Source organism: Argentina anserina, chromosome 7 (genome assembly GCF_933775445.1).
Source record: "Argentina anserina chromosome 7, drPotAnse1.1, whole genome shotgun sequence".
In the NCBI taxonomy this organism is placed as follows: domain Eukaryota; kingdom Viridiplantae; phylum Streptophyta; class Magnoliopsida; order Rosales; family Rosaceae; genus Argentina; species Argentina anserina.
This window is the reverse complement of record NC_065878.1, coordinates 22,156,041-22,179,372: the sequence shown is the minus strand read 5'-3', so window position 1 is coordinate 22,179,372 and position 23,332 is coordinate 22,156,041. Positions and strand designations below refer to the sequence as shown.

The window sequence follows — 23,332 nt, the reverse complement described above, 5'->3', positions numbered from 1 at the left end:
TCTTTATAGTGCTGTGTCCTGCCAAATATAAATCTTTCCATTTCACTATGGGGCTTGGTATCTTTCCATTTTCACTGTACAAATATACAGTATTGACTCATGTTTGGTGTTATACTTATACCAGATTAGATAATAGTTTTGCTTGGTTTATAGTATACATATGACAGTTCGTAATTTAGTAGTGTACTCTTTTGCTCGTTTTTATAGTAGTAGAGATATGGAAATATGTCTAGCATAACTATCTTGTGTTGAAAAATGAAAATTAAATTAACAATAGTTACACTGTTGGGGTACAACTATTAAATTAGGTAACTAAATACTACGGCTAGCTAACAATGTTGGACATACTCTAAACCAAGTGTTATATAAAGATCATCAATTTCAGTACCAAACCGTAACACCAACTAAGGATGACAGTGTAAATAAAGAGCTGCGTTAAGCTCGTAAACCTCAGTTATACCGAATACGACCTTATTTAGCACAATCTCACTTAGTACCAAGAAACAAACGTGCGCTCTACTCTATCAGGCTAGGTATAATAGCAAGGTTACATTTGCCCCAAAACGTCACAGCCATGAATATCAATAAAATAGCTGCGAGTGCATTAAGGTAATTGTTATAGGGAAACTGTATATCAAAGTACATCAGTGTAAAAAATGAGAAGTCCAACTCCGAACCCCTCACAACTGTGAAAGCAACCCTTTCTGCTTAAGCACATGCATCTTTACTACATAGACAGAAATAAGTACACAACACAATGCTAATTGGCATCCACAGAGATTTACAGTACAATATGGCAGCTCAGTTATTTGATCCTCACATCTACAAATTGGGAAATTTTCCAGGAAAAAAAACACGAACACAATGACCTGGAAATTAGGATTCTTTTAGTGGAAACAATTGGACATATACCAATGAAATGCAAAAACCACGGGAACCACCATGGTAAGCATTTCTGATCTAGATGCTTACACATGGAAAAAAAGATAGTATTGATGAATTAACAGGGGTGAACATGTCGCGTATCTTGATACTGTCCAACCATCTGAACACACTTCATATGCGGGAATACTACTTTGCTTTCTTGAGGAGAGCTGATGTCATATACTCCGCGTCATCCTTGACAAAGCTCCACCATAGGTATGTGAGAGGGATGGTGATAGCATTAGCAATAGCATGAGCATCTATATAGCCGCGGTATGGTGGGAAATCATATATCCCCAGGAGCAAAGTAGAGCCTGCTCCAACAACAACCACCCACAACTTCCGGCGTGATGGATGGCGGGTAGTGCCGGCCCAAACTGCCCATATAAGAAGCTGAGCAACACCCATGGCTGTGCAAACTTTCAAATTCAAACCTGTAAAACTTGTGTTAGTTCACTTCCTAAAGATTGGAATCCCACAACTATGCCACAGAAAATTCTGTCTTAAAACCAACTGGTGAAAATTGAATATCCTACAAGATGCTTGTTCTGGCTCATAAACTAGAATGCAGTAGTGATGATGATGGAAGCCACTTCATGGAAATGCATCTAAGTACATAAGTGTATCAATCAGAAGCTGTTTCAAATAATCTCAACACAGAAAAGAAGACAGTCCTCTGTTTTCTACTGCCCACTGTGACCATAATTTAGACACATATTTATCCATCCCTGATACCCCCCCAAACAGGGGAATGATGTTTCGTTTTAACGCACTGCTGAGCAGTAAGAGCTTCATTAATCATTAGTTTAATGAAAACAAAACCAACATATATCAAACTGGTTACAATAAAACCAGCGACTGCACTTATAGTAACTAAACTATTATGAATGACCCTAGTGCAGTGAAAGACAACGGACCAAAAGGTTTTGCAAGTGTGATCAAACAGACAGCCAAATCACCAAAAATATTAACTTGACATGGAATTGCAATCAAGGTAGCTGCTGTTTGAAACCAATTTTCGTCATTCACATAATGAGGTTTAAAAAAATGTATTACCGCAATCAAGTTTATAGAAGTTCAGGTACAATATGTGTGTGGTCACAAACGCAATCAATGGAGCACAAACCATGACTCTGGCAGCCTCATCTCTGACATTGAAAGCTCTCAGTATGGAAAGAATGAGGGAAAACCCGAGGAATGCAACAGAAGAAGAAATATATAGCTTCTCTGTCAACTCCACATCCCTGCATTGAACCATAAAAGTTTAAAAATATTTTCAACATTCAACTTAAGATGAACATATGAAAGTTCTGTTCTCCCCCGACCCTTGGCACAATCAATTCACTAATATTTTGTCTGTGGTGCTGTGTCAGTATCTCAATCATAGCATAGTTTTGGTTTTGCAATAGTAACTAGTGGTGTCGGTAACTAGAGGATAGGTATATGAGGGATTACCCTATTGCGCAAAAGTGATTTTCTTCCAGCTTTCATAAATTTTGTGAACCTATAGGTGACAAAGTATAATGGTTCTGTGCAGTTGCAATGTATTCAATCTTTCATCCCAAAGTTGTTTTTGGAAGAGATAACTGTTGCACTTAATCATACATAGTGCAAAGAAACTATAAACCACTTACCGGCTGTGAAATGCACCGCTCCAAAACCAAGAATTCATTGTGAAGATTCCCCAGATATGCCACATGCCAGTATAATCATAGTAAGTCTTCTTACTTGGCCTCAGAGGCAAGTTGTAGTACACGAGGATAAAGAATGAAATCCAACCTTGAAATTGCATGGCAAGATTGAGAGCAGAAAGAGCAACAGAAACAGGTTCCTGGAAACATGAACAAAAAAATTGTTGAAACTGATTAGGCCAGGCCAGCAAACAAAATTAGCTTAACTAGGTCGACAGCAAACTTTCTCTACTGAGCTCAAGTGGGAACCTGAATGCCATAGACACGGTGAAACGGCCATTTCCCATGATACTTCATAGGCTTCTCACCGAGTTTCCCTCGTTCCTCCTCCCTCGCAACCATGCAGTGGTATCTACAGTCAGTTTGACAGTCCCATTGCTTCCAGCGCAAGTACAGTGGTTCTTCAATATACCAAGGGCCATCAATAGGTTTTCCATCAGATGAAAATTTACAGTGCTGAAAGCATTTCTCCCCTACGCATCCAGATTTCTGACACTGCTCCACGCACGACCTGGCAAAACCATACAATGACAATGACAATGACTCCACAGCAACAAAAACGGTAAGCAGTAACTGCTCCTCCAGTAGCCATTTCTGATAAAATGGACCGCATAATCCAAACAGCAAATCATTTTTCTTCATTCTATTCTTTCAATACTAATTAATCAGTCTGTAGTATCACCTCGATTCTATAATCAAAACTAAACTTAATTTCCTCTCCAAGCTTTAAATCCATATATAACTTCCTTAAATACTTAATTACATCAACTAACAAACACATCATACACAATAATACGTAGCTTTTTCCAGATTTATGAGTTTCTGACCGTACGATACGATGACCTCATCAAATCTCTCTGTGATTTCATAACACTAACTAAGCTAAGCCTACCTCATCATTCAAACAGTGCTAGCATTACTGAACTCATACAAACCAAAGCAAAACGAATTCGATTCTTCTCAGCAGAAAAGCTCAAGGAAAACGAAAATCACAAGCGAGCTCTTTCGTCTCGCAATTGAACAAAGCAACGAGAACGGAAAACGTTACCGGTAAATCGGATCGGCGTCGCCGGAGCTGGCGAGAAGCGGCGGGAGCAGAGCGGCGGAGAGTGCGGCGAGGAAGAGAATGCAACGGAGGCGGCGGGCCATCTGGATTCGAAAGTCAACAGGCGAAAAGTTTCTCGGAGGTATCTCAGAGCTGCCGACGACGACGAATGCTCGCTCCCATGGGAATTGAAGACTGATTGAGCTCAAGAAGCAGGTGACTGAGTCGGGGGAGCGAGTTGAGGTGAGGAGAAGGGGAGGAGGAGCAACTCAGTGAGTTGGGGGAGAGCGAGTTGATGATTTCAGGTTAGTTTTTGGGTGGTGAATCGAGGCGATATGAGCAGCGGAGACCAGAATCTCGTGAGTGAGGTTTTGTGACGATTCTCGACGGGACGCGTGGATCGCTGGACGTGCTGATATGCCCCCCCCCCTTCTTTCTCTCTATATATTTTAATAATATCATTTGGACGGTTCTAGATAGGGGACTGTAAATTAAGACTCGTTGTAAAAACTCATTATGGTTGTTATGCTTTTTTGGCAATTTGGTATGTTCATGCTGTCACAATCAGGTGCAATGTACACTCATTGACTCATGAACACTAAGTTTTGAATGAATAATCGGCGATCACATGAATTCATTGAATTGTGGGTAGAACAAAACTATTGGAAGAACATACTGAGAAGAAGGATACCTTACCTACCACTACTAGGTGTAGTATTCCTAGTTTGCTCAAGATTTTGCATTGCATAGACAAAGAGCAAAATGTGTAATGTCATTGGAGTTAGAGAGAGAGGGAATGCGAAGTAGAGAGAATCAGAGTTCCATTCGGACAACACCGGACCCAATCCATGAATATCCCAGACAAGAGCTAGCGCTCTGATTAGTCTGATACCACTTGTTCTTAATCACACAATACCGACGCTCGATAAAATTCAACAATTGGTATGAGAGCGTAGGTGATTTTTGAGGTTTGATTTGGTAGAGTTTGTAATGTCATAAGGAGGCTTCTAGGTTTTAGCCCATGTGTTTTTACTAAGGTGAAAATGATATTGATGATGCTATACCTGTGATCATTGTTGAATGTTGATTGCAGCGAAGAAGTTTCTAAAATAAAAATTATGGGGAAATTGAGAGGTAAATAATGACGTAAAATAAATTGAACAAGGTTAAAATAAAAAATCTAATCCCGCGCGCGTGTGAGGATTGGAGGGAGATGCATCCCAAAATTCTGGACAAACCTACTGACAAACGTTTCGTCGCCGTTATCTAACACTCGCCCCGCTCCGCAATTGAAGACCACCGGCGACAAAGCAACCGAGTAAACCGCCGTGATGACCTCCCTCACGCTCTCCCTCCCACTCACTCCCCTCTCCACGCGCCTCCGCACAATCAAACCCCGGCTCGCGTCCCGCCACCAGCCTCTCCGCCAGTCACTCTCCTTCCCGCGCTTCTCACTCCACCACCGCCTCCCCAACCTCACCCCCGCCTCCGCCTACGTCTCCGGACCCGCCTCCGACCCGATTGTCACCGAGCCCGACCCGAAGTTCGACGAGCCGGACTCCAAGGCTCACTCGCCGAGTGTGATTAGCTGGGGCTTACTCTGTACCCTGCTTCTCAAGCACAAGCTCAGGCTGGCTATTTCCCTTTTTGCCCTCGTCGGCTGCAGCGCTTGCACTCTCTCAATGCCGATATTTTCGGGTGAGATTTTCAAGCTCAGCGCTTCGATTTCGCTACATGCTTCTCTAGCTGGAAAATGAATTTCATGTCGCAATTTTTGTTTGTTTGTTTGTTTTGGAATGTAGGACGGTTTTTCGAAGTTCTGATAGGGAAGAGGACAGAGCCATTGTGGACATTGCTGAGTAAAGTCGGAGTCTTATACGCGTTGGAGCCGATTTTGACTGTTGTTTTCGTTGTGAACATGAATACTGTGTGGGAAAAGGTCATGTCCACGCTTAGAGCTCAGATTTTCGGCAGGGTTTTGATTCAGAAGGTGAAATTCAGTGCTCAACTTATCACATTATCGCGCCGTTGTTGCATTAGCTTTATCAACTCGTCACATTAATTCATCGTGTTTCATTTGCTGATCGTTGCAGGTCGAGTTTTTTGACCAGTACAAGGTATGTTTGTGTGTGTGTGTGTGTATTTGAGGGCAATTATGTGATCATGTGTTACTATGCTATATGGTTGAGTTTGAGTTTGAGTTTGAGTTTGAGATTGGTTTGTATAGGTTGGTGAGCTGACGGGGTTGTTGACATCTGATTTGAATTCTCTGAAAAATGTTGTGAGCGAAAACATTTCAAGGGACCGCGGGTTCAGGGCACTTACTGAGGCAAGCAACTCTACACCAAGCACAAGGGGGCTTTTATGTGGCCTCCATTTAAGCATGTAATACCTGATTTTGATCTTATGGTGTTCACTTTTTCACTTTTCACCACTACAAGACTTAAAGGTTCTTGATATTCAGATTTAGTTTAGACTGTATAATTGTTTGTGATAACTAAACCTGTACAAATCAAATTTTTATACCATAGAATGAAACGTCAAAAGTAATTTTGGGGGCTAAGGAATCTTATTCTTTGATTCAGTTCTCAAAGTACCACTCATATTCATGTAGGTCCATAAATTCTCCTGTTTCTTTGTTATTGTAGGTTACTGGGACATTGTGCATACTCTTTGTTTTGGCTCCCCAACTGGCACCAATCCTTGGGATTTTGATGCTCACTGTGTCTGTTTTAGTTGGTATTTATCTTGTCTTCAAGGTTTCATTTGATGCAGTCTTTATACAGAGCTCACAGTAATTTTAAGTGGGAAACTTACACATCTTCCTGGTTCTAACTATTATCAATTACCTTAAGCTTTGTACAAGAGATCAACTGTGCCTGTTTTTAAGGCGCACGGAATGGCTCAAGCATTCATAGCTGATTGTGTGACGGAAACTTTTTCTGCCATACGTACTGTAAGTTATCTGAAATTGTTGAATGCATATTTTTTGCACCATCTGAATTTTAGAATAGTTATTTCCTTACAAAATTAGTCTCTTCATTCAGAAAGCGAGTGTGGTTTAAGAACTTTCATACATTTTATGACTGATATGATAAACACATGCTGTTGTAGGTAAGATCCTTTGGTGGGGAAAAGCGCCAAATGCTAATGTTTGGTAAACAGGTAAAATAAGACAAATTTTGTACATATCGAAACTGGAAAGCCCTTTAGGTGCTTAGATATCTCCTTATGAGCTTTGCAGGTGCTCGCTTACCAGAGCAGTGGAATAAAACTCGGGGTTTTCAAATCCATTAATGAATCGTTGACTAGAGTTGTTGTGTATATATCTCTACTGGCCCTATATTCTCTTGGAGGAAGCAAAGTGAAGGCGGTAAGCACTTGTAACCCTTCTCAATTGTGATTAAGATTCAGTCCATCCTCTTGCTAGCTCGTCCTTATACTTTATCTGACGGGATTGATTACTTTCCCAATTAATTTTATTTTCGTAAATCTCATTAGAACAGCCTGCACATCATTATTTACTGTACTCACAGTCTAGTTCTAATCTGAACTTTTTCTGCCTGTAGGGTGAACTCTCTGTTGGAACTGTGGCTTCTTTTATTGGTTATACTTTCACATTAACATTCGCTGTAAGTCACCTCCTGATGGTTTTTATACCATTGTGCTATTTCAATCTTCACAAGGCTTCTGATACGTGTTTGGTGTAACCTGCTTTTCAGGTTCAAGGCCTGGTTAACACATTTGGTGATCTTCGTGGCACTTTTGCTGCGGTGGAGAGGATTAACTCTGTTTTATCTGGGGTAGAAATTGATGCAGCCCTTGCTTATGGCTTAGAAAAGGAGATGCAACAAAAGAAGCTGCTTGATGAAAATTACAGATTGTTCCTCATTGATGGTTCCAATGAGAAAAGCCAGTCAGTAAATACGCATTACATGTCAGCTCTGAAATCAGCCAGCAGTGTTGGACATTTAGCTTGGTCTGGTGATGTTTGTCTTGAAGGTATCTAGAATGCAGTTTCATACAATCTCTTTGAGGTGCAATGACTGTTTAAGTCTTCCGTGTGTTTATTTTTCCTTGTCTGTGGGTAAATGTGCATGTCTGAATAAGGGAAAGTACAAGACAAAGCTTCCCACAATATTATTTAAAGGAAATGTTTATTGTTTACTGTTTTGTTTTGTGTAAATCGTGTGCAGCATTCCAATGTGCCAATGAGTAACCTGATTTGATTCTGCAGATTTGCATTTCTCGTATCCTTTGAGACCTGATGTAGAAATTCTGAATGGTCTAAATCTGACGCTGAAGTGTGGAACTGTGACCGCTCTAGTTGGTTCGAGTGGTGCTGGAAAAAGTACTGTTGTACAGCTATTGGCACGTTTCTATGAGGTTTTCTTTCTCTTATCTTTCAATGTTCGAAAATATTTTTCATTTGCTCATTTTTAATAGTTGACAATTATTTGAGCTTAAGTATCCAACTTTTGCAGCCAACTCGAGGTCGTATCACAGTTGGAGGAGAGGATGTCCGAACATTTGACAAGAGTGAATGGGCAAGAGTCGTCTCTATAGTGAATCAGGTAACCTCTTTAGTCTGCTCATATATGATACAACACTTCACATAATGCATACTTAAAATTTAACATTTCTTTTTGCTGGTATAGTTGATTCATATATTCAAGAATCTAATTGTTGGTAGCAATTAGATATGGGTAGCAAACTAGGTTACCTTGGATTAGTATTTGAGGGTTCTCACTGTCCTTCAGTAGTTCAATTACTCTTAGTACAAGTTGACAACATGTAATGCGGTAAGACTGAAATTACTGAATTCGATAATGCTCTACACCCAATGAAGGGTACCTATGATGTATACTTTTTTATTTCTTTTTTCATTAGCTGTAATTCCTGAATTGTACAAGCATATTACCTAATGAAGACTGCACTTATTTTATAGCGATCTTATCGATTCCTGCAAATGGGTCATTCCATTTAAATTAAAAATTGTTCCTCATTTTTCATTCATGGGCGAACAAATACTACTTTTGTGCATTGATGTCAAGCAAATCAATTATAGAACAAAGTTGAGTATATGCAAAGAGGTGCAGGATATGCTTTTGACCTTTTGCCACTTGAAATTATATAGGAACCGGTTCTTTTTTCGGTATCAGTTGGAGAAAATATTGCATATGGGCTTCCTGATGATCATGTATCCAAGGATGATGTTATAAAGGCTGCAAAAGCTGCAAATGCTCATGAATTTATAATTTCACTTCCACAGGTTAGACCGTCTTTCAGCATGTGATGTTTACTCTGCTACCTTTTGCGTTGTTTACTGAATGCTTCTTTGATTTTGAAAGGGTTATGACACACTAGTTGGTGAACGTGGAGGGCTACTTAGTGGTGGCCAGAGGCAGGTATGGGAGAAAAGGTTTTGAGAGATTGAGAGAGTAGGAAAAGGAGACAGGAAAAGGTGTTTTGATTTGCTTGACACTAATGCTTTTCATTTCATTTCAATCTGCAGAGAATTGCTATTGCAAGAGCACTGCTTAAGAATTCCCCAATCCTTATACTTGATGAGGTAATTATATGCTCTTTAGTCTATCTACTTATATACTAGTGTAATACTTGAGAAAGAAAGTTGTCTCGAACCATGAGAATTTGGTAACAAATGAATCAAAAAAGAAAGAAAAACTGGTAAAAACCAAATTGCTTTCAATGTTTTTCTTCCATGTTCTTCAGCTTTCCTTTTTGTGACCGCATATTTCACTAAGCCAATCCCAGTTTAGGTTTTTCATTGAAGTTTTTTGTTGAATGCAGGCCACCAGTGCATTGGATGCAGTTAGTGAGCGCCTAGTCCAAGATGCATTGAATCATCTAATGAAACAGCGGACAACTTTGGTGATTGCTCACCGGTTAAGCACAGTTCAAAATGCACATCAAATTGCATTGTGCTCTGAGGGGAAGATAGCTGAGCTTGGGACGCACTCCGAACTATTAGCCAAGAAAGGTCAGTATGCTTCATTAGTTGGCACTCAGAGACTTGCATTCGAATGAGATGCTGAAAAAAGGCTGTGCTGTAAATTGTTTGCACGAGCAGTTTTCTTACCCTGTATGAAGCAGTCAAACTCAGCCATATGTTAAATCTACAGCTATATAATGTACACCCCCAGAATCAATACAAACCCAAGGACGGGATGTTATGACAAGTATGACACTTACAATATCAAATGGACTCCAATCTTGTTAATTTGATCGATGGTCAATTCCAATTCATAATGAACTTTGAAAATTGCAAACTTGGTATCTTTCCGGACTAAATCACCAGTAATTTCTACAACTATCTAGTCTCTAAATTACCGGTCAATTCTGCAACTCTCCAGTCAATTACAGAAGAGGACACATTCTGCATTCTGCATTCTGCATTTCTTATTCTTACAAGCAGCCATGAATTCAAAGCAACATGCGTGCTGTAGTCTTTGTTTCTTCTTCTCTAGGACACCCTTAGAAGGCTTCTCCACGTTTTTCTATTAGAATTCTCGTCTCAGGTCAAATAATTTCAAAAACAGAACCATATAGAAACCTCCAATATACATAAATAAGAGAGAATGCAAAGAGATAAGAGATTAACTAATTCAATAGAATTCTTCAAGCAAGCGTCTAGGTTAGCTGGGTACTACTGGGAGTTTAGAAAACTTGATAAGTAATTAGAAGCTTCATTTATTGTATTATATTAAATTTTACCACGAAATCTAACCCAGGGGTCTCAAATTGGTGAAAATGAGCTCTATTTTTCTTCACCAAAACAAAGCTTCGATGGAACCGTTAGAAAGTTGCCTGTAAAGGAAAGTTGGTTTATCTTGTCTGCGTAGGAAACTCACGAAAAAGGTTGTCAAAGGGAGCGAGTACGCGGGTATCCCAAACGCGCGAGTGGCCCTTAATTTTGAAAACTAAAAATAAATAAAAATAAAAATTCATTTTTTAAAAGGCAAAGGGAGAGAGAAAGGTAGCTAAATAAACAAGGGGACAGGGAGAGCCAAACCCTCAACATCACAAACAAGAAGAAGTTGGAAGCTGACTGGGAGAAGAGACTGCCCAAACATAACCCAAAAGCCTGCTTAGAGCTCAACAGGACAGAATCTCTGTCTTGGGGAGCTCAACAAGCTCACTCTGCTTCCAATTTGTGCTCTCTTCTTACAGGTACTTGGCCTCTCAAAACCCTCTCTTGATTATTGTATATGGAAAATGTGGGGTTTTGAATTTTTTGGGATCTGGGGTGCTTTGTCTGAAGCTGAATTGAGATGGGTTGGGTTGAATTTGGGGGTTTGTGGATAAAGTTGGGAGCTTTGTTGATGGGTTTGGGTGCTTTTGGGAATGTGGGTGGTTGGGATTTGTGTTTGTGCTGGGAAATTTGGATCTGGGAGGGTTGGTTTGAGCTGGAAATCTGGAATGTTTGGTGGGTTTTGTAGAATTTGGTGTTTGGTTGTAAAATTTGGAACTTTTAGGTTGATGTGTTTAGGGGCTTTTGGCTTTCTGTAGATGAATTGTTGCTTGTTGAAGATTATTGGCTGATCTGTTCTTATGAATTGTTGAAATAACTTAGTTTCTCGTTTTGGATTGTGTATGAGAACATCTGTGACAAAATTGAATTTTGATTTTCTAATTTCTGCTTGGTTTTGAAGCTAGATAAGTTCCAAAACATAGGTAACATAAATTAGTGTTATTAGAAACCGAAGGAATATTTGTTTCTTAAATTATTGAATTTTCTCCATTGGTTAATTGTTAAGATCGGTTTTCTTTTCATCTTAAACCAGCAGACTGAGTTTTGTTATCTGTTCATCCAGATCCAGGTGTTCTGTTCACAGTTTGAATAAATCCCCAGCTGGAAGTTTGAGCGTGGTTTTAACTACCGGCCTGGATGAAGCTTGTCTTCTGAATCAAAGTAATCTGATATCTACTTAAAACTTGGGGCCCTTTTGTTCAGTTGGAAAACGGTGGGGAAATAAACTGCATACTTGGAAAGAGAAAAATCTGAGCAAAGATTGTCAGATTTGTGGCTGGCTGAGGAGTTGGAAACTGGTATGGCTGTTGCCAAGAGCAGTAGCAACAGGGAATCATCAATAGGGCCATGCAATTCTTACAAAGTCTTGAGCTTAACTTCCTCCATCTTGGATGCAAATGAAACCTCAAATCTACTGGATCGGTATAGTCTTGGAGAGCAACTAGGTTGGGGGCAATTCGGTGTTATTAGGGCGTGCACTGATAAGTTTACCGGAGAGGTGTTGGCATGCAAATCAATATCTAAAGATCGATTAGTGACGTCAGATGATGTCAGTAGCATAAAGCTTGAGATTGAAATCATGACCAGGTTGTCTGGGCACCCAAATGTTGTAGATCTTAAGGCGGTGTATGAAGAGGAAGAGTACGTTCATTTGGTGATGGAGCTCTGTGCAGGAGGGGAGCTTTTCCACCAGTTAGAGAAACATGGGCAATTCTCTGAATCTGATGCGAGGGTTCTCTTTAGGCATCTGATTCAGGTAGTTTTGTATTGTCATGAAAATGGAGTTGTCCACAGAGATCTGAAGCCTGAGAATGTTTTATTGGCCACAAAAGCCTCCTCATCTCCTATAAAATTGGCAGACTTTGGTCTTGCAACTTATATCAAGCCTGGTACGTCCAATTGTTTGTTCTCTGAGTTGGGTTTTTATTCCTTTTGGTTATTTGTTGCCCCTAACTTTGATTTCTTGTACAAGCAGGTCAGAGTTTGCACGGTTTGGTGGGAAGTCCGTTTTATATAGCGCCTGAGGTACTTGCCGGGGGCTATAATCAGGCTGCTGATGTTTGGAGTGCAGGGGTAATTCTTTACATTCTTCTGAGCGGAATGCCACCATTTTGGGGGAAGACAAAGTCAAGTATATTTAATGCTGTTAGGACAGCTGATCTGAGGTTCCCATCTGATCCCTGGGATGGCATTACTGAATCAGCTAATGATTTGATTCGAGGAATGCTCTGCAAAGATCCATCTAAAAGGCTCACCGCACACCAAGTATTAGGTAGGTTAAACAATGATTGCAGTAACAGAGTTTGCTAAAATGCTAACAGCCTATTGCTTTTCAATACAGTTATCCCCTTTTGGGTTCCAGTTGCATATTTGATCTGTGGGAAGGGGTTACTCAAAATTGTTTATTCTCTTAAACTTCATCAAGATATGGTAATATAGTGTTAAATTTTAGCAGAGGGCAATATTATAACTTATAAGCAAGACAAGAAGATTCCGTTCTGATTGACACCTCTGGTAAGATGGTCGGTAGGGACTAGGTAGTCTTAGGAGCAGATACATAGAAAGAAATTCGCATCAGTATGTGGCTATTTAGAAAAATTGATCTTTTCAAAATGCTGTATTACATCTGAGAAAATAATATCTTATTTAGAACCATTTTTGCATCAATGAGTTCTCCAAGTCCACAGTGTCTTTGTGTTGCACTTTGTTTTTACTTTTCTTTTAATCTTATTGAATAATAAATCTTCCTAATTTGCAAATGAGAAAACTCTTTCTGATCTTCCTTCTCTTTTTGTCCCCTTTTGCAGATCATTCCTGGATGAAGAATACTGAATTCCTTTATAAACTACCTAGTCAACGTAAAACTCTAGGTTATGGAGGATGTGACGGGTGCAATAGCTCATTTACCGCCTCATTTATGTCCAGGAGTCAGGACATCAGCTTTGGTACCGTGTCACCTAGTATATGTGAAGCCCAATCCCCTACGTTCACATGCAGGTCCTCGTTTTCTTCTTTCCTGGTAGAGCCATCTACTCCTTGCTTGGCATCTGGTGGATTGTCGTTCAGTAGCAATGGCGTCTCCAATTGCCTGGAATTCTCCTCCCCTGTTTCCTCAATGCCTAGCTTTGCGTTCTTCAGCCCTAGTACTATGGTTGAAGATGGTAGTTGTGCGCTGGAGTTCTCAGCTAGCATAGATGCAGTTCATCAAGGTACTTTGAATTTCATTTAGCTCCCTGCACCAAGTATCAACATGTAATCTAATATTACATTGATGCATTGTGATGCAGAGACAAGCTCAGGGAAGTTGCTCCTATTGTCAGATTCCATTTCATTTGGGCTTGAAGCTAGTGAAGTAATTAACAGACCAGCAGAAGCTAAAGGATCAGGGCTGACAACTGGGTCCAGGATATTGGGCATCCACAGCAAGAGGAATCGCACAATTGGACTTGGTGAGCATGAGCAACTAGATTTCATGGTCAACGAATCAATCATCCGCTGGTCATCATGCACACATCTTACTACTTCTCTCGTTTGCTGACCCAACAGTGTATTACGTCGCTAATTCCTGATGCTTAGTGCCACTTCTGATGGTTTGATGATAATTTGGTTTTTACCGGTATGTAGGAAGACTAAAAAAGGAGCAGTTTGCATAATTAACATGCTTGTGTGGAGTCACAAGGTTATGTATTGTATCCCTGTGGGCTGATTGCTGATGCTTGGTGCCACTTTTCACTAGCTTTGAGTAGGAGGTGTGATGATTGATGTCTTGTAAGTTCGAAGGGTTATGGAGAGTGATTTTTCGAGCTTAGTGGTAGGTTGGAGAAGTGCCCGGTTAATGGATAATGAGCTTGGCTGTTTTGTATAAAGTGATTGTTCACATAATGCTTTCCTAGTACTATGTAGGCTAAAGACACCAGGTGTGACTAGTCATGGTTTTGCTTTCCTTACTTTAGAAGACACCATTTCATTCACCAAAAGAAAAATTGCTTATTGCATACAGTAATATACTCTTTGCGGACCAATATCATATTTCGTTCCCTCGGTTTTTCTATGCCCAAGTGTCAGTTGCTCAACCAGGCACTATATAGATAGTAATCATCCAATCCAAGGATGAGGTTTTAAGCTCAAAACCAGCCTCAAGTTTTTCAATGCTGCATTTGATAAGGAAAATAGAGGGTATTGCTTTCAGTCAGTTTCTTCAGAAACTTCAATATCTTCCACTCTACCTTCACAAATTCCAAAAGGAAGTACTGGCGAATGGGTTGCAAGATAAACAACTCAACCCCTCCAATTCTATGGAGGATTTCAACGAAGAACCAGAGGTCTAGAACAAAAATCATCTCCTTCTCTTCCACCACCACAGACTCTCCAACCTCATATCGAAACTCTAAACTTTACACTGTCAAGTTCAAGACCTTAAGTGCCTGCAAGCTTGGCATAGCTCGATATCCCGATTTCGAATACAATGCTGAAGGTGGCGCAGGAACAGGAGTTGGTACAACAGAAAGCAGCTACACGAGTGAAGTTTCAGTGTCATTTGACATTGACACGCTCTACATACCACCGCTGCAGACTTCAACAACAAGGTTTCTTGGATTGCCATTGCCCCCGTTTCTGAAGATTGACGTTGTCCCGGAGCTTTTTCGTGGCTGCATCAATCAAGAATCCGGCAAGGTAGACACTTTAGCATTCTAACTATGCTTCAAGCAGAGTACATGACTAAAACGTTCTTGAAAACACAACATATATGATGATGGCATTGCTTGTAGGTTGATCTTGAGTTCAAGGCCAAGTTCTACTTTTCGGTCGGGAGCATCTATAGAGCTCCTCCGCTTGTGGTGGAGACCATTTTGACATCTGAGGAATCGAGAGGAACTATGAGACGTGGAAAAGGGGAGAGGTTGGATAAACAAGGTTACTGCAAATTGGTTGGAGTGGCAACTGTTGATCCTATTGATGACTTGTTCATTAACACCTTCCTTGGCCTCCCTACTGAATGCCTGGCAGGCATGAATGCTGTTATTTCTATATCTACATCTTAGACTTAGAACTTGATTTTTGTCTCAGAGCTCTCTATTTTTGATTCTTGATTTGGAATTATATAGACTAGTAAAATAACACTAGAGGCTAAAACTTCTTCCATATCAAAACTATCAAAATTAAAAACAAAATGAACTAAAGAAGTCCTCGATCCCAGTACGTATGTTCTAGCTAGGCTAGTTTCCAGCCTTTTCGGCATATTTTGAAGGATAATGAGTCACTAATGAAGAGAGATTACAGATGCATATTGTACATGCTGTTTAGTCCTTACAATTCATAAAACACAAATATGCTTACAAATAAAACACAAACTAGCGCAACAGCACCCTATTACAACTTGATTTTTGGCATGACCCAAATTGGTATTTGATTGCTCATCTTGATTAGGGTTGCCGCTTGTGTGTCGTCAACAGGTAAGAAGCTTGCGGTTTTGATGTTATACAAACCAAAATCACGAGGTTTCTTACGAGGTACCCTATGATAATCATGTAGGAAGTATATGCAATTGGGTAAACATCCTAACACCTCTGGAGCCATTAAAGATATCGAAGAGTTCTCCCCCAAGAAGAGAGCAGCGTCACCTAAACTTGTTATCTCGTTCCACTTACGCGTATCAGCATGTAGTTGAAAGAGTTCGAATTTTGTTGTCTCACGTTCTGGCGGGGCCATTCGATACCTCTGTACCATTACTAGTTCTTTCCGATCACTCAGCTCCACCAGATATCTCTTGATGATGCTGGGTTGGCCAAAATATTGTCCAACCAATTTTACATCTACCTCTTGGTTAGGGGTAACGAGAAAAGACATTACTGAACCATGACCATCGACGGCAAAGAACTTGTCTTCAACATAAACAACATCATGAATTAGCCGCACTCCTTCGTTAATATAAGTCCATGTCTTATCTGTATCAAGTGATTCAAGTCTAATAAAAGCCAGCTGCATTAAGTAACCATATATGATCACGACAGTGCAATCCTTTGCGTAAATCGGGTCAGCTGAAATCATAGCCTTGTAGATGTATATGTCTGAATGGTGATGAGCATCACACTGTGGACGCTTCAGTGCAGGAAGTTTGATGATTGACTTTTCAGCAAAACTCATCCCTTTGACTCTAGAGAATGGATTTACAAGGGTTACTACAGAATTCTCATCCATGGTTATTAACCATCCCTTAGAAAACCCAAAATATCTCCTCTTTGGCAATTCCAACTGCAAATCAAGAACCTTATCACGCGTGATGTCGCATAAATTCCACGTAGAGTCTTTACCGGAATAAGCCAAGAGCATCGGAACTATGCGTTTTCTACTCAGGTTGAGCTTGGCTACAGAATTCCATGCAGTACAAACAGTGCTGAAGTGCATATAGTCTGAAGTTGATGGTAATCTCTTCAAAACTGAATCCAATAGGTGCTCAGGCAGATCTGCCCAGTCTGAGGATCTCATGATTTGAAACCAGGAAAGAAGATTTTGATCGATCAATCTTAGATTGTAGTGTGTGTGTGTGTGTGTGTGTGTATATATATATATATATAGATGAAATTAAACCCTACTCGGCTACTTACGGACTACAGGAAAACCTCGTCTCCTAGAAGTATTAGGGAGAGGATTCCCAATAAGGAAAGGGAAACCCATTCCTAGAAGGTGAAGGTGAAGATGCGTCAAAAAAAAAAGTGTTTAGCCCCGCCTGAAATTGACTAAAGCCCAAAAGGCCCAAAGTGAGTCTAATCTATAGTCACAACATAGGGAACAAATCATATTCCACCATGTAAGGAACGATCAGTGATGATTTGGCGCGAAGAGGATCTATTGGGTAAGTACTTGGCCACGCTGTACAGTGGAAACAGCAGAGCGCACTTGAAAACCCCACAAATTAGTAAAGTAGTTTCTGGGTTCAATATCAGAACCCAGGTGCAAAACCTTGACTACCCACTTCACTTATCTTTCAATACATTTGAAAGAAATTCACTGAATGAAGAAAACCAGGAGATACTAAGCAAGAGGAAACTACAACAGGAGGGAAAGCTTAGACTAGAAGAAAATCCGAGTCTCTACCACAAAGAGATTAAAGTCATTACATTTGAAGGAAAGCTACGACATAAATTGATCATGAAATCCAACGATTTCACTCCGAAATCAATCACCTGGGATGTTTGTCGGCCTTGTGCTGTGAGAGAGCGATTTGTGTGACAAATGATGCTGGTTTGAGGAGGCATTCACCACAGGCATATGGTTTTTTCTTCCCATTTGTGGTCGTGTCGACCAGAGCCAATCGGCCTGCTTGGACGGAATTCTCACACGCCAGCCTAACGTGGGCAAGCAAGTCCACTTCACTGATGGGAGTTCCACAACTGAGGCAGTTAACCTGCAATTTCGAAAACCAAATCGAACTTTTAAACACACACACACAGAGCAAACAAGCCTAAATCAGCACAGAGAGAGAGAGAGAGAGAGAGAGAGAGAGAGAGAGAACAAGCCTAAATAAAAAACAACATAGATAACCAAATCGACCAGCAAACAAGCCTACATCAACAAACCACACATATAATCAATCAGCCAATACAGAGATTTGGGGATCTTCCTCTCGGATCTCATAAATCATAATAAAAAATGCAGAAAAGAAGACCAGTTTCAGGGTGAAGGTGTTACCATTATCAATGAAGAATCTGCAGAAGGAGGGATGTTCTTCTTCTTCTTGGCCATCTCTTCTTTCTCTTCTCTGTTTCTCTCTTTACCTTTGTCTCTCTTGCTCGGCCTCTTTCTACTCTCTCTCTCTCTCTCTCTTTCTCCCTTCTGTGGTGGTTTGTGTGTGGCTTTTGGGCTATTTAATGCGGCAGAGGACTGAGGCTCTTCCATGATCACAGTGCTCCCGCGGAACCTTGTGTTCCTTGTCGCCACTCGCAAACTTTGAAATTTGCTTAATTTAGTTAAAGACGAGCTCGGAAAAAGTACTAATAGACCCCTGTCCCTCTCCATCTCCTTTCAAATTTAACAGGGCATTTGAGTCATTTCTGAACGGGTAAGTTTTTTGCTTTTCCGGGTATAAAAGACACAGACAGTTAGAAAGACGAATAAAGCCCTAGATGTAACCGACGCATTCTAATAGCCACCAGGGCCTTTCGGTAATTCAATAATCCTAGTAGACTTGCGTCATCTATAGACCACACAGCTACCATCTCCGGCAGAAGAGGAGCCAGAGTCCAGCTCCCACCGCCTTTTTAGGGTTTCTCGAAACTTCAACCTAACTCCGGCCGGCCCAACCCGACCCGAACAAGAAACCTAAATTCTTCAACCACCGGAGAGCCGGCAAGTGCAACCGCCACCCTTGCCCTTATCTCCACCTCGAGCTCCCGGCGGCCGCCCTCGCACGGCCTCAACGGAAATGCGTTGTCGAAGCGGCAGCAGGGCTCAGCTGCCAACACCGGGACTAGGGTTTTCGTTAGGGGAGATTGATAAGGTGGGTGATTATTGGGTTCAGGGGAACTGTAACTATGGGGACTGTGTTAGCTTGTTTGATCTTATTTGGGGTTGCATTTGTTGCATTGTTTGTCAACTTTATGGAATTTGATGGTTGTTGTTTTCGCAAACAGGATTGCATTGCCTTCTGGGTCTGATAATGGAAGTAAGGATGACACTGGGATTGCCGGTTTTGGTCAGGTAATTTACTCTCTGTTATTTGATACTCTGTTATGTGTTTTGCCGGTCAAATGCTCAATCTGTGATTCATCATACATCTAGTGAGAGCCTGTAAACTTATAAGTTGCGAAATCCGTGAATGTAAAATTGGGTTATATTGTTGGTTGCTTAAAGATACCGAGCTCGGCAAAAGTGAGACCGTAGAGTTTCTAGCATCATCATATTTTTTCATTTCACCATATGCAGGATCACATTATTACTCAAAGCTAGTTGGATTATATATTTTCACTTTTACTTTCTGCTCCACTGGACGTCGAATAATCCATGTTCTTATATGTCCGGATGATTTTACAGTGCCTGGCTGGGAGTGATTAAATCTTGGTGGTGGAAGTAGGTTGAAATGGTATGATAGGAACCTCTTTTAACGTCAGATTATTGTTGCAAATTTTTACATTATACCGCCTCATTTATTCATGGATATGGTTTTTCTAGGCATGGAGCACCCAAACTAACTCCGAAATGAGTCTTAGTGGACCTGTTGGACAGGTTTATGTGACGTTTGTGGGTAATGATCTGCTCTTGTTTGTGTGTTTTTTGTGTGAAATTGAATGGCTAATGTTTTCGAGTTCGTGTACAGGTTGTTAGTGGCATTGCATTGCCTTCTGGATCAGATAAGCTTTACACAGGGATTAAAGATGAGACTGAGAGTCTGGGATTGCCAGTCTGGTCAGGTAATCTTAACGCGCTATTTACTTGTTATTTGATAGTTGTTTAGTGTTTAGTTAGTGGAGCTGTGGAGGAATAGAACTAGTTGGTTCGAAGCACTAGAATAGGGGTTTCATATCAATTGTAGCTGTAAGGCCACTGTCTAGTAGAGAGTTGTAGGAGGTTTCTATGTAATGTCCTTAAAGAAACTTACTGTTTGCAATATGTTGTAACCAAAACTTGCTGCTAACTGGTAGACTTAATGTACTGAGTTGATGTGGTCTGTATAATGTAGTTGTTAATGAGTTATGATTGAAGGTAGCTGCATGGCTTTGGAATTATGTAGTCTAATGCTCAATATGTGATACATCATACTTGTAGAATACAGATCACCATTATTTGGATTAACAATTCAAAGCATAGGCCCTCATGTGTTTACTGGTGGACCAATTAGAATCATCTTCTCTGCAATCACCGCTTTCATGGCCTGTTTTGCCGGCTCCATAAAATGAACCAGATCTTTCTTGGAGTTGCTAAGAGAGCTCATATAAGCTTTCCGCACCTCGGTATTTACATTGAACTGCCTCACACCTAGTTGTATGTTTCCCTATCCAAGGAGTCGATACAGCTAACAGATACTAATCAGAACACATTATAGGGGAAACATATTTCAAGGGACTTATTACATAAAGACATTATACCCTTACAAGCTCCTCGGGTACACCAGAAGCTCCTTGAAGCACCAGGAAGACCCCTTTCTTTGATCTCAAACTGTGAGACAGTCTGTAAACTTAAAAGTTGAAAAGCTCATGAATGTAAAATCAGGTTATATTGTTGGTTGTGTAAAGCTACCGAGGGGTCTATCATCAGAGTGAGACCTGAGAGTATCTAGCATCATCATGTCTTTTCATTTCACCAATTACAGGATCATGTCCTTACTCAAGCTAGTTGGAAATATCTTTTCACTTTTACTTTCTGATCCGGTGGATGATGAATAATGATGTTCTTATATGTCTGGATTTTACAGTGCCTGGGAGTGATAAATCTTGGTGGTGAAGTAGGTTCTATGATCAGTGAAGGTCCTTGGGTTTTTGTTGGTATACCAAATGCTGTAAAGGTATGATAAGAACCTCTTTTAATGTTGGATTATTGGCATTGCTGCAAATTTTTATATTATACCGCTTCATTTATTCATGAATATGGTTTTTCTAGGCATGGAACACCCAAGCTAACTCCGAAATGAGTCTCGTATTAGCTTAAATGTATATTTTGGCTCAAACAAGTGCTGCTGTAGATTTGAGGTTTCTCAGCATTTCTTGGTTTTGAACTAGAAATATGTTCTTAAGTTGTTGTCACATGATCTCAGACTTTGAGTTGTTGCTGTTTTCTTTGTGAACTTACAAAGTCTGGAGCTTAACTTCTTCCATCTTTGATGCAAATGAAACCTCAAATCTACAGGTATCTTCTTGGAGAGCAATTTGGTGTTATTAGGGCGTGCACTGATAAGTTTACTGGAGAGGTGCTGGCATGCAAGTCAATATCTATCGATCGATTAGGTGCTGGCATTACTGAATCAGCTAATGATTTGATTCGAGGAGTGCTCTGTAAAGATCCATCTAAAAGGCTCACCGCTCGCCAAGTTTTAGATAAGTTAAACAATGATTTCAGTAACAGAGTTTGCTTAAATGCTAGCAGCCTATTACTGTTGAATACAGTTTTTCCCATTCAGGCTCCAGTTTGCATACTTGATCTGTGGGAGCTGGTGGTAACTCAAATAAACATATTCTCTAAACTTCATCAAGATATAGTAATATAGTGTTAACTTTACCAGAGGACATTATTATAACATATAAGCACGACGAGAAGATTCCACTGTGGTTGACACCGGTCCGTAGGTTAGTAGGTACTAGGGAGTCATAGGAGCAAATACATACAGAGGATATCGCATCAGTTTGTGGCAATTTATGAAAGTCTGCAAAACTAGTGTGCTAATTGATAAAAATTGATCTTTCCTGAAAGCTGTATGACATCTGAGAAATCAATACCTTATTTAAGAACCATTTTTGCATCAATGAGTTCTCCAAGTCCACAGTTTCTTTGTGTTGCACTCTTGTTTTTCTTGTTCTTTCATTCTTATTAAATAATAACTCTTCCTAATTGCAAATGAATAAACTCTTTCTGATCTTAATTCCTTCCCTTTTTAAAATTTCTTTTCTCTTTTTGCAGATCATTCCTGGATGAAGAATAGTAGAATACTGAATCCCTTTCTAAACAACCTAGTCAATGTAAAACTCTAGGTTATAGAGAATGTGATGGATAGCTCATTTACCACCTGATTTATGTCTGGAGTCGGGAGTCAGGAGTCAGGACATCCAGCTTTGGTACCGCATAGCCTAGTATATTCGAAGCCTGATCACCTACAGTCACACGCAGGTCCTCTTTTTCTCCTTTCCTGGTAGAGCCATCTACTCCTTGCTTGCCATCTGGTGGGTTGTCGTTCAGTAGCAATGGCGTTCCAATTGCTTGGAATTCTCCTCCCTTGTTTCCGCAATGCCAAGCTTTAGGTTTCCTCAGCCCTAGTACTATGGTTGAGGATAGTTGGTGTTCGTTGGAGTTTTCATCTAGCATAGATTGAATTGCATTTTCTAGCTCCTTGCACTATTGTCAAACTCCATTTCATTTAGGCTTGAAGCTACTGAAGTGATTAGCAGACCAGCAGAATTAACATGCCCTTGTGAAGTCACAATTTGGTTATGTACTGTATCATGTTCCCAGTGGGCTGATTGCTGATGCTTGGTAGTTGGTGCCATTTTTCAATTTTCACTAGCTTGCTGATGCTTTGGGTCTTTTTGTAAACATTATGTACTATTGTCATGTTTTGTAATGTAAATACTAAATACACCTTAATTCTCAGTGGAGCATACTTCAAATTTTTCTTAGTTAGTATTTTACTCATTGTGAATAGATGATAGGAGCATAAAGTGTGACGTTCTTAATGTGTTTATGTCATATTCTTATTCTTTGTTACTTATTATTTAGTGTGTTTTAATTTCTTTTGTTAGAATAATTGTTTAGGAAGAGCTTGATTCGAATATCTGTAATTGGATGATGAAAACGTGCTAAGTGTTGTAAATTTATATTGAGCTATAATTCCTTACTCGACTAGGACTCTATTTTCATTATTTCATTATTTCTAACTTGCCTATTTTTTTTCAGGAAAAACAAATCTTATATGGACTAGGAGAAGTGAAGCCGTGACTTATTGCTAGGTGAACAAGGAAATAATCTCCGAGTGGAAGAAGGAAAGAAGAGAGGTCGTGCCATTTCCTAGCCCTAGGAGGAGAGGTGCCGTGCAGCCCATAGATGATCTCTCTTTCATACCAACCATACCAAGTCAGATTTGGAGCTCAAGAATCAGAAACCATATTAAAGAAGATTTCAGCTTCCATATCCGATTCTATCTCTTGTGAGGGACGACAAGGGGTCTGATCTTGCTCTCATATATAGAGGAACGACATG

At 40.2% G+C, this 23,332-nt stretch overlaps 5 protein-coding genes and 1 long non-coding RNA gene across 8 annotated transcripts; 4 read left to right on the top strand and 2 right to left on the bottom strand.

Annotated features, from left to right (window-relative positions):
* Positions 1–678: 678 nt before the first annotated feature.
* Positions 679–4,060, bottom strand: LOC126804141 (uncharacterized). The gene is made up of 5 exons (XM_050531918.1): positions 3,664–4,060; positions 2,865–3,126; positions 2,559–2,755; positions 1,981–2,168; positions 679–1,358 (listed from the first exon to the last, which is right to left on the bottom strand). The coding sequence occupies exons 1-5, from the start codon at positions 3,762–3,764 to the stop codon at positions 1,072–1,074; spliced, it is 1,035 nt and encodes a 344-aa protein (XP_050387875.1). The 5' UTR covers positions 3,765–4,060; the 3' UTR covers positions 679–1,071.
* A 764-nt stretch (positions 4,061–4,824) lies between these two features.
* LOC126804112 (ABC transporter B family member 28) lies at positions 4,825–9,917 on the top strand. The gene is made up of 16 exons (XM_050531888.1): positions 4,825–5,358; positions 5,463–5,650; positions 5,754–5,777; positions 5,888–5,989; positions 6,309–6,399; positions 6,516–6,616; positions 6,775–6,825; positions 6,905–7,033; positions 7,230–7,292; positions 7,383–7,662; positions 7,898–8,046; positions 8,145–8,234; positions 8,798–8,932; positions 9,012–9,068; positions 9,176–9,232; positions 9,472–9,917. The coding sequence occupies exons 1-16, from the start codon at positions 4,992–4,994 to the stop codon at positions 9,706–9,708; spliced, it is 2,121 nt and encodes a 706-aa protein (XP_050387845.1). The 5' UTR covers positions 4,825–4,991; the 3' UTR covers positions 9,709–9,917.
* Positions 9,918–10,711: 794 nt separating this feature from the next.
* Positions 10,712–14,314, top strand: LOC126804124 (calcium-dependent protein kinase 26-like). Of its 3 annotated transcripts, none has more exons than XM_050531900.1 (5): positions 10,712–10,851; positions 11,496–12,321; positions 12,405–12,704; positions 13,240–13,641; positions 13,720–14,314. In XM_050531900.1, exons 2-5 carry the CDS (start codon positions 11,733–11,735, stop codon positions 13,968–13,970), a joined length of 1,542 nt encoding a protein of 513 aa, XP_050387857.1. In that variant the 5' UTR covers positions 10,712–10,851; positions 11,496–11,732; the 3' UTR covers positions 13,971–14,314. The 3 variants fall into 3 exon arrangements, with proteins under 3 accessions (XP_050387857.1, XP_050387858.1, XP_050387856.1); XM_050531901.1 differs by having other exon boundaries at positions 10,724–10,851; positions 11,469–12,321; positions 12,408–12,704; XM_050531899.1 differs by having other exon boundaries at positions 10,724–10,851; positions 11,469–12,321.
* Positions 14,315–14,602: 288 nt separating this feature from the next.
* LOC126803833 (uncharacterized) lies at positions 14,603–15,474 on the top strand. Its single transcript, XM_050531561.1, has 2 exons — positions 14,603–15,106; positions 15,202–15,474. The coding sequence occupies exons 1-2, from the start codon at positions 14,690–14,692 to the stop codon at positions 15,472–15,474; spliced, it is 690 nt and encodes a 229-aa protein (XP_050387518.1). The 5' UTR covers positions 14,603–14,689.
* A 328-nt stretch (positions 15,475–15,802) lies between these two features.
* On the bottom strand, positions 15,803–16,918 carry LOC126803832 (F-box protein At2g26160-like). Its single transcript, XM_050531560.1, has one exon. It carries the CDS (start codon positions 16,916–16,918, stop codon positions 15,803–15,805), a length of 1,116 nt encoding a protein of 371 aa, XP_050387517.1.
* A 2,871-nt stretch (positions 16,919–19,789) lies between these two features.
* On the top strand, positions 19,790–22,933 carry LOC126804164 (uncharacterized). The gene is made up of 3 exons (XR_007673133.1): positions 19,790–19,839; positions 20,841–20,930; positions 22,040–22,933. It is a non-coding gene; the product is annotated as an uncharacterized LOC126804164 (long non-coding RNA).
* The last annotated feature ends 399 nt before the right edge of the window (positions 22,934–23,332 follow it).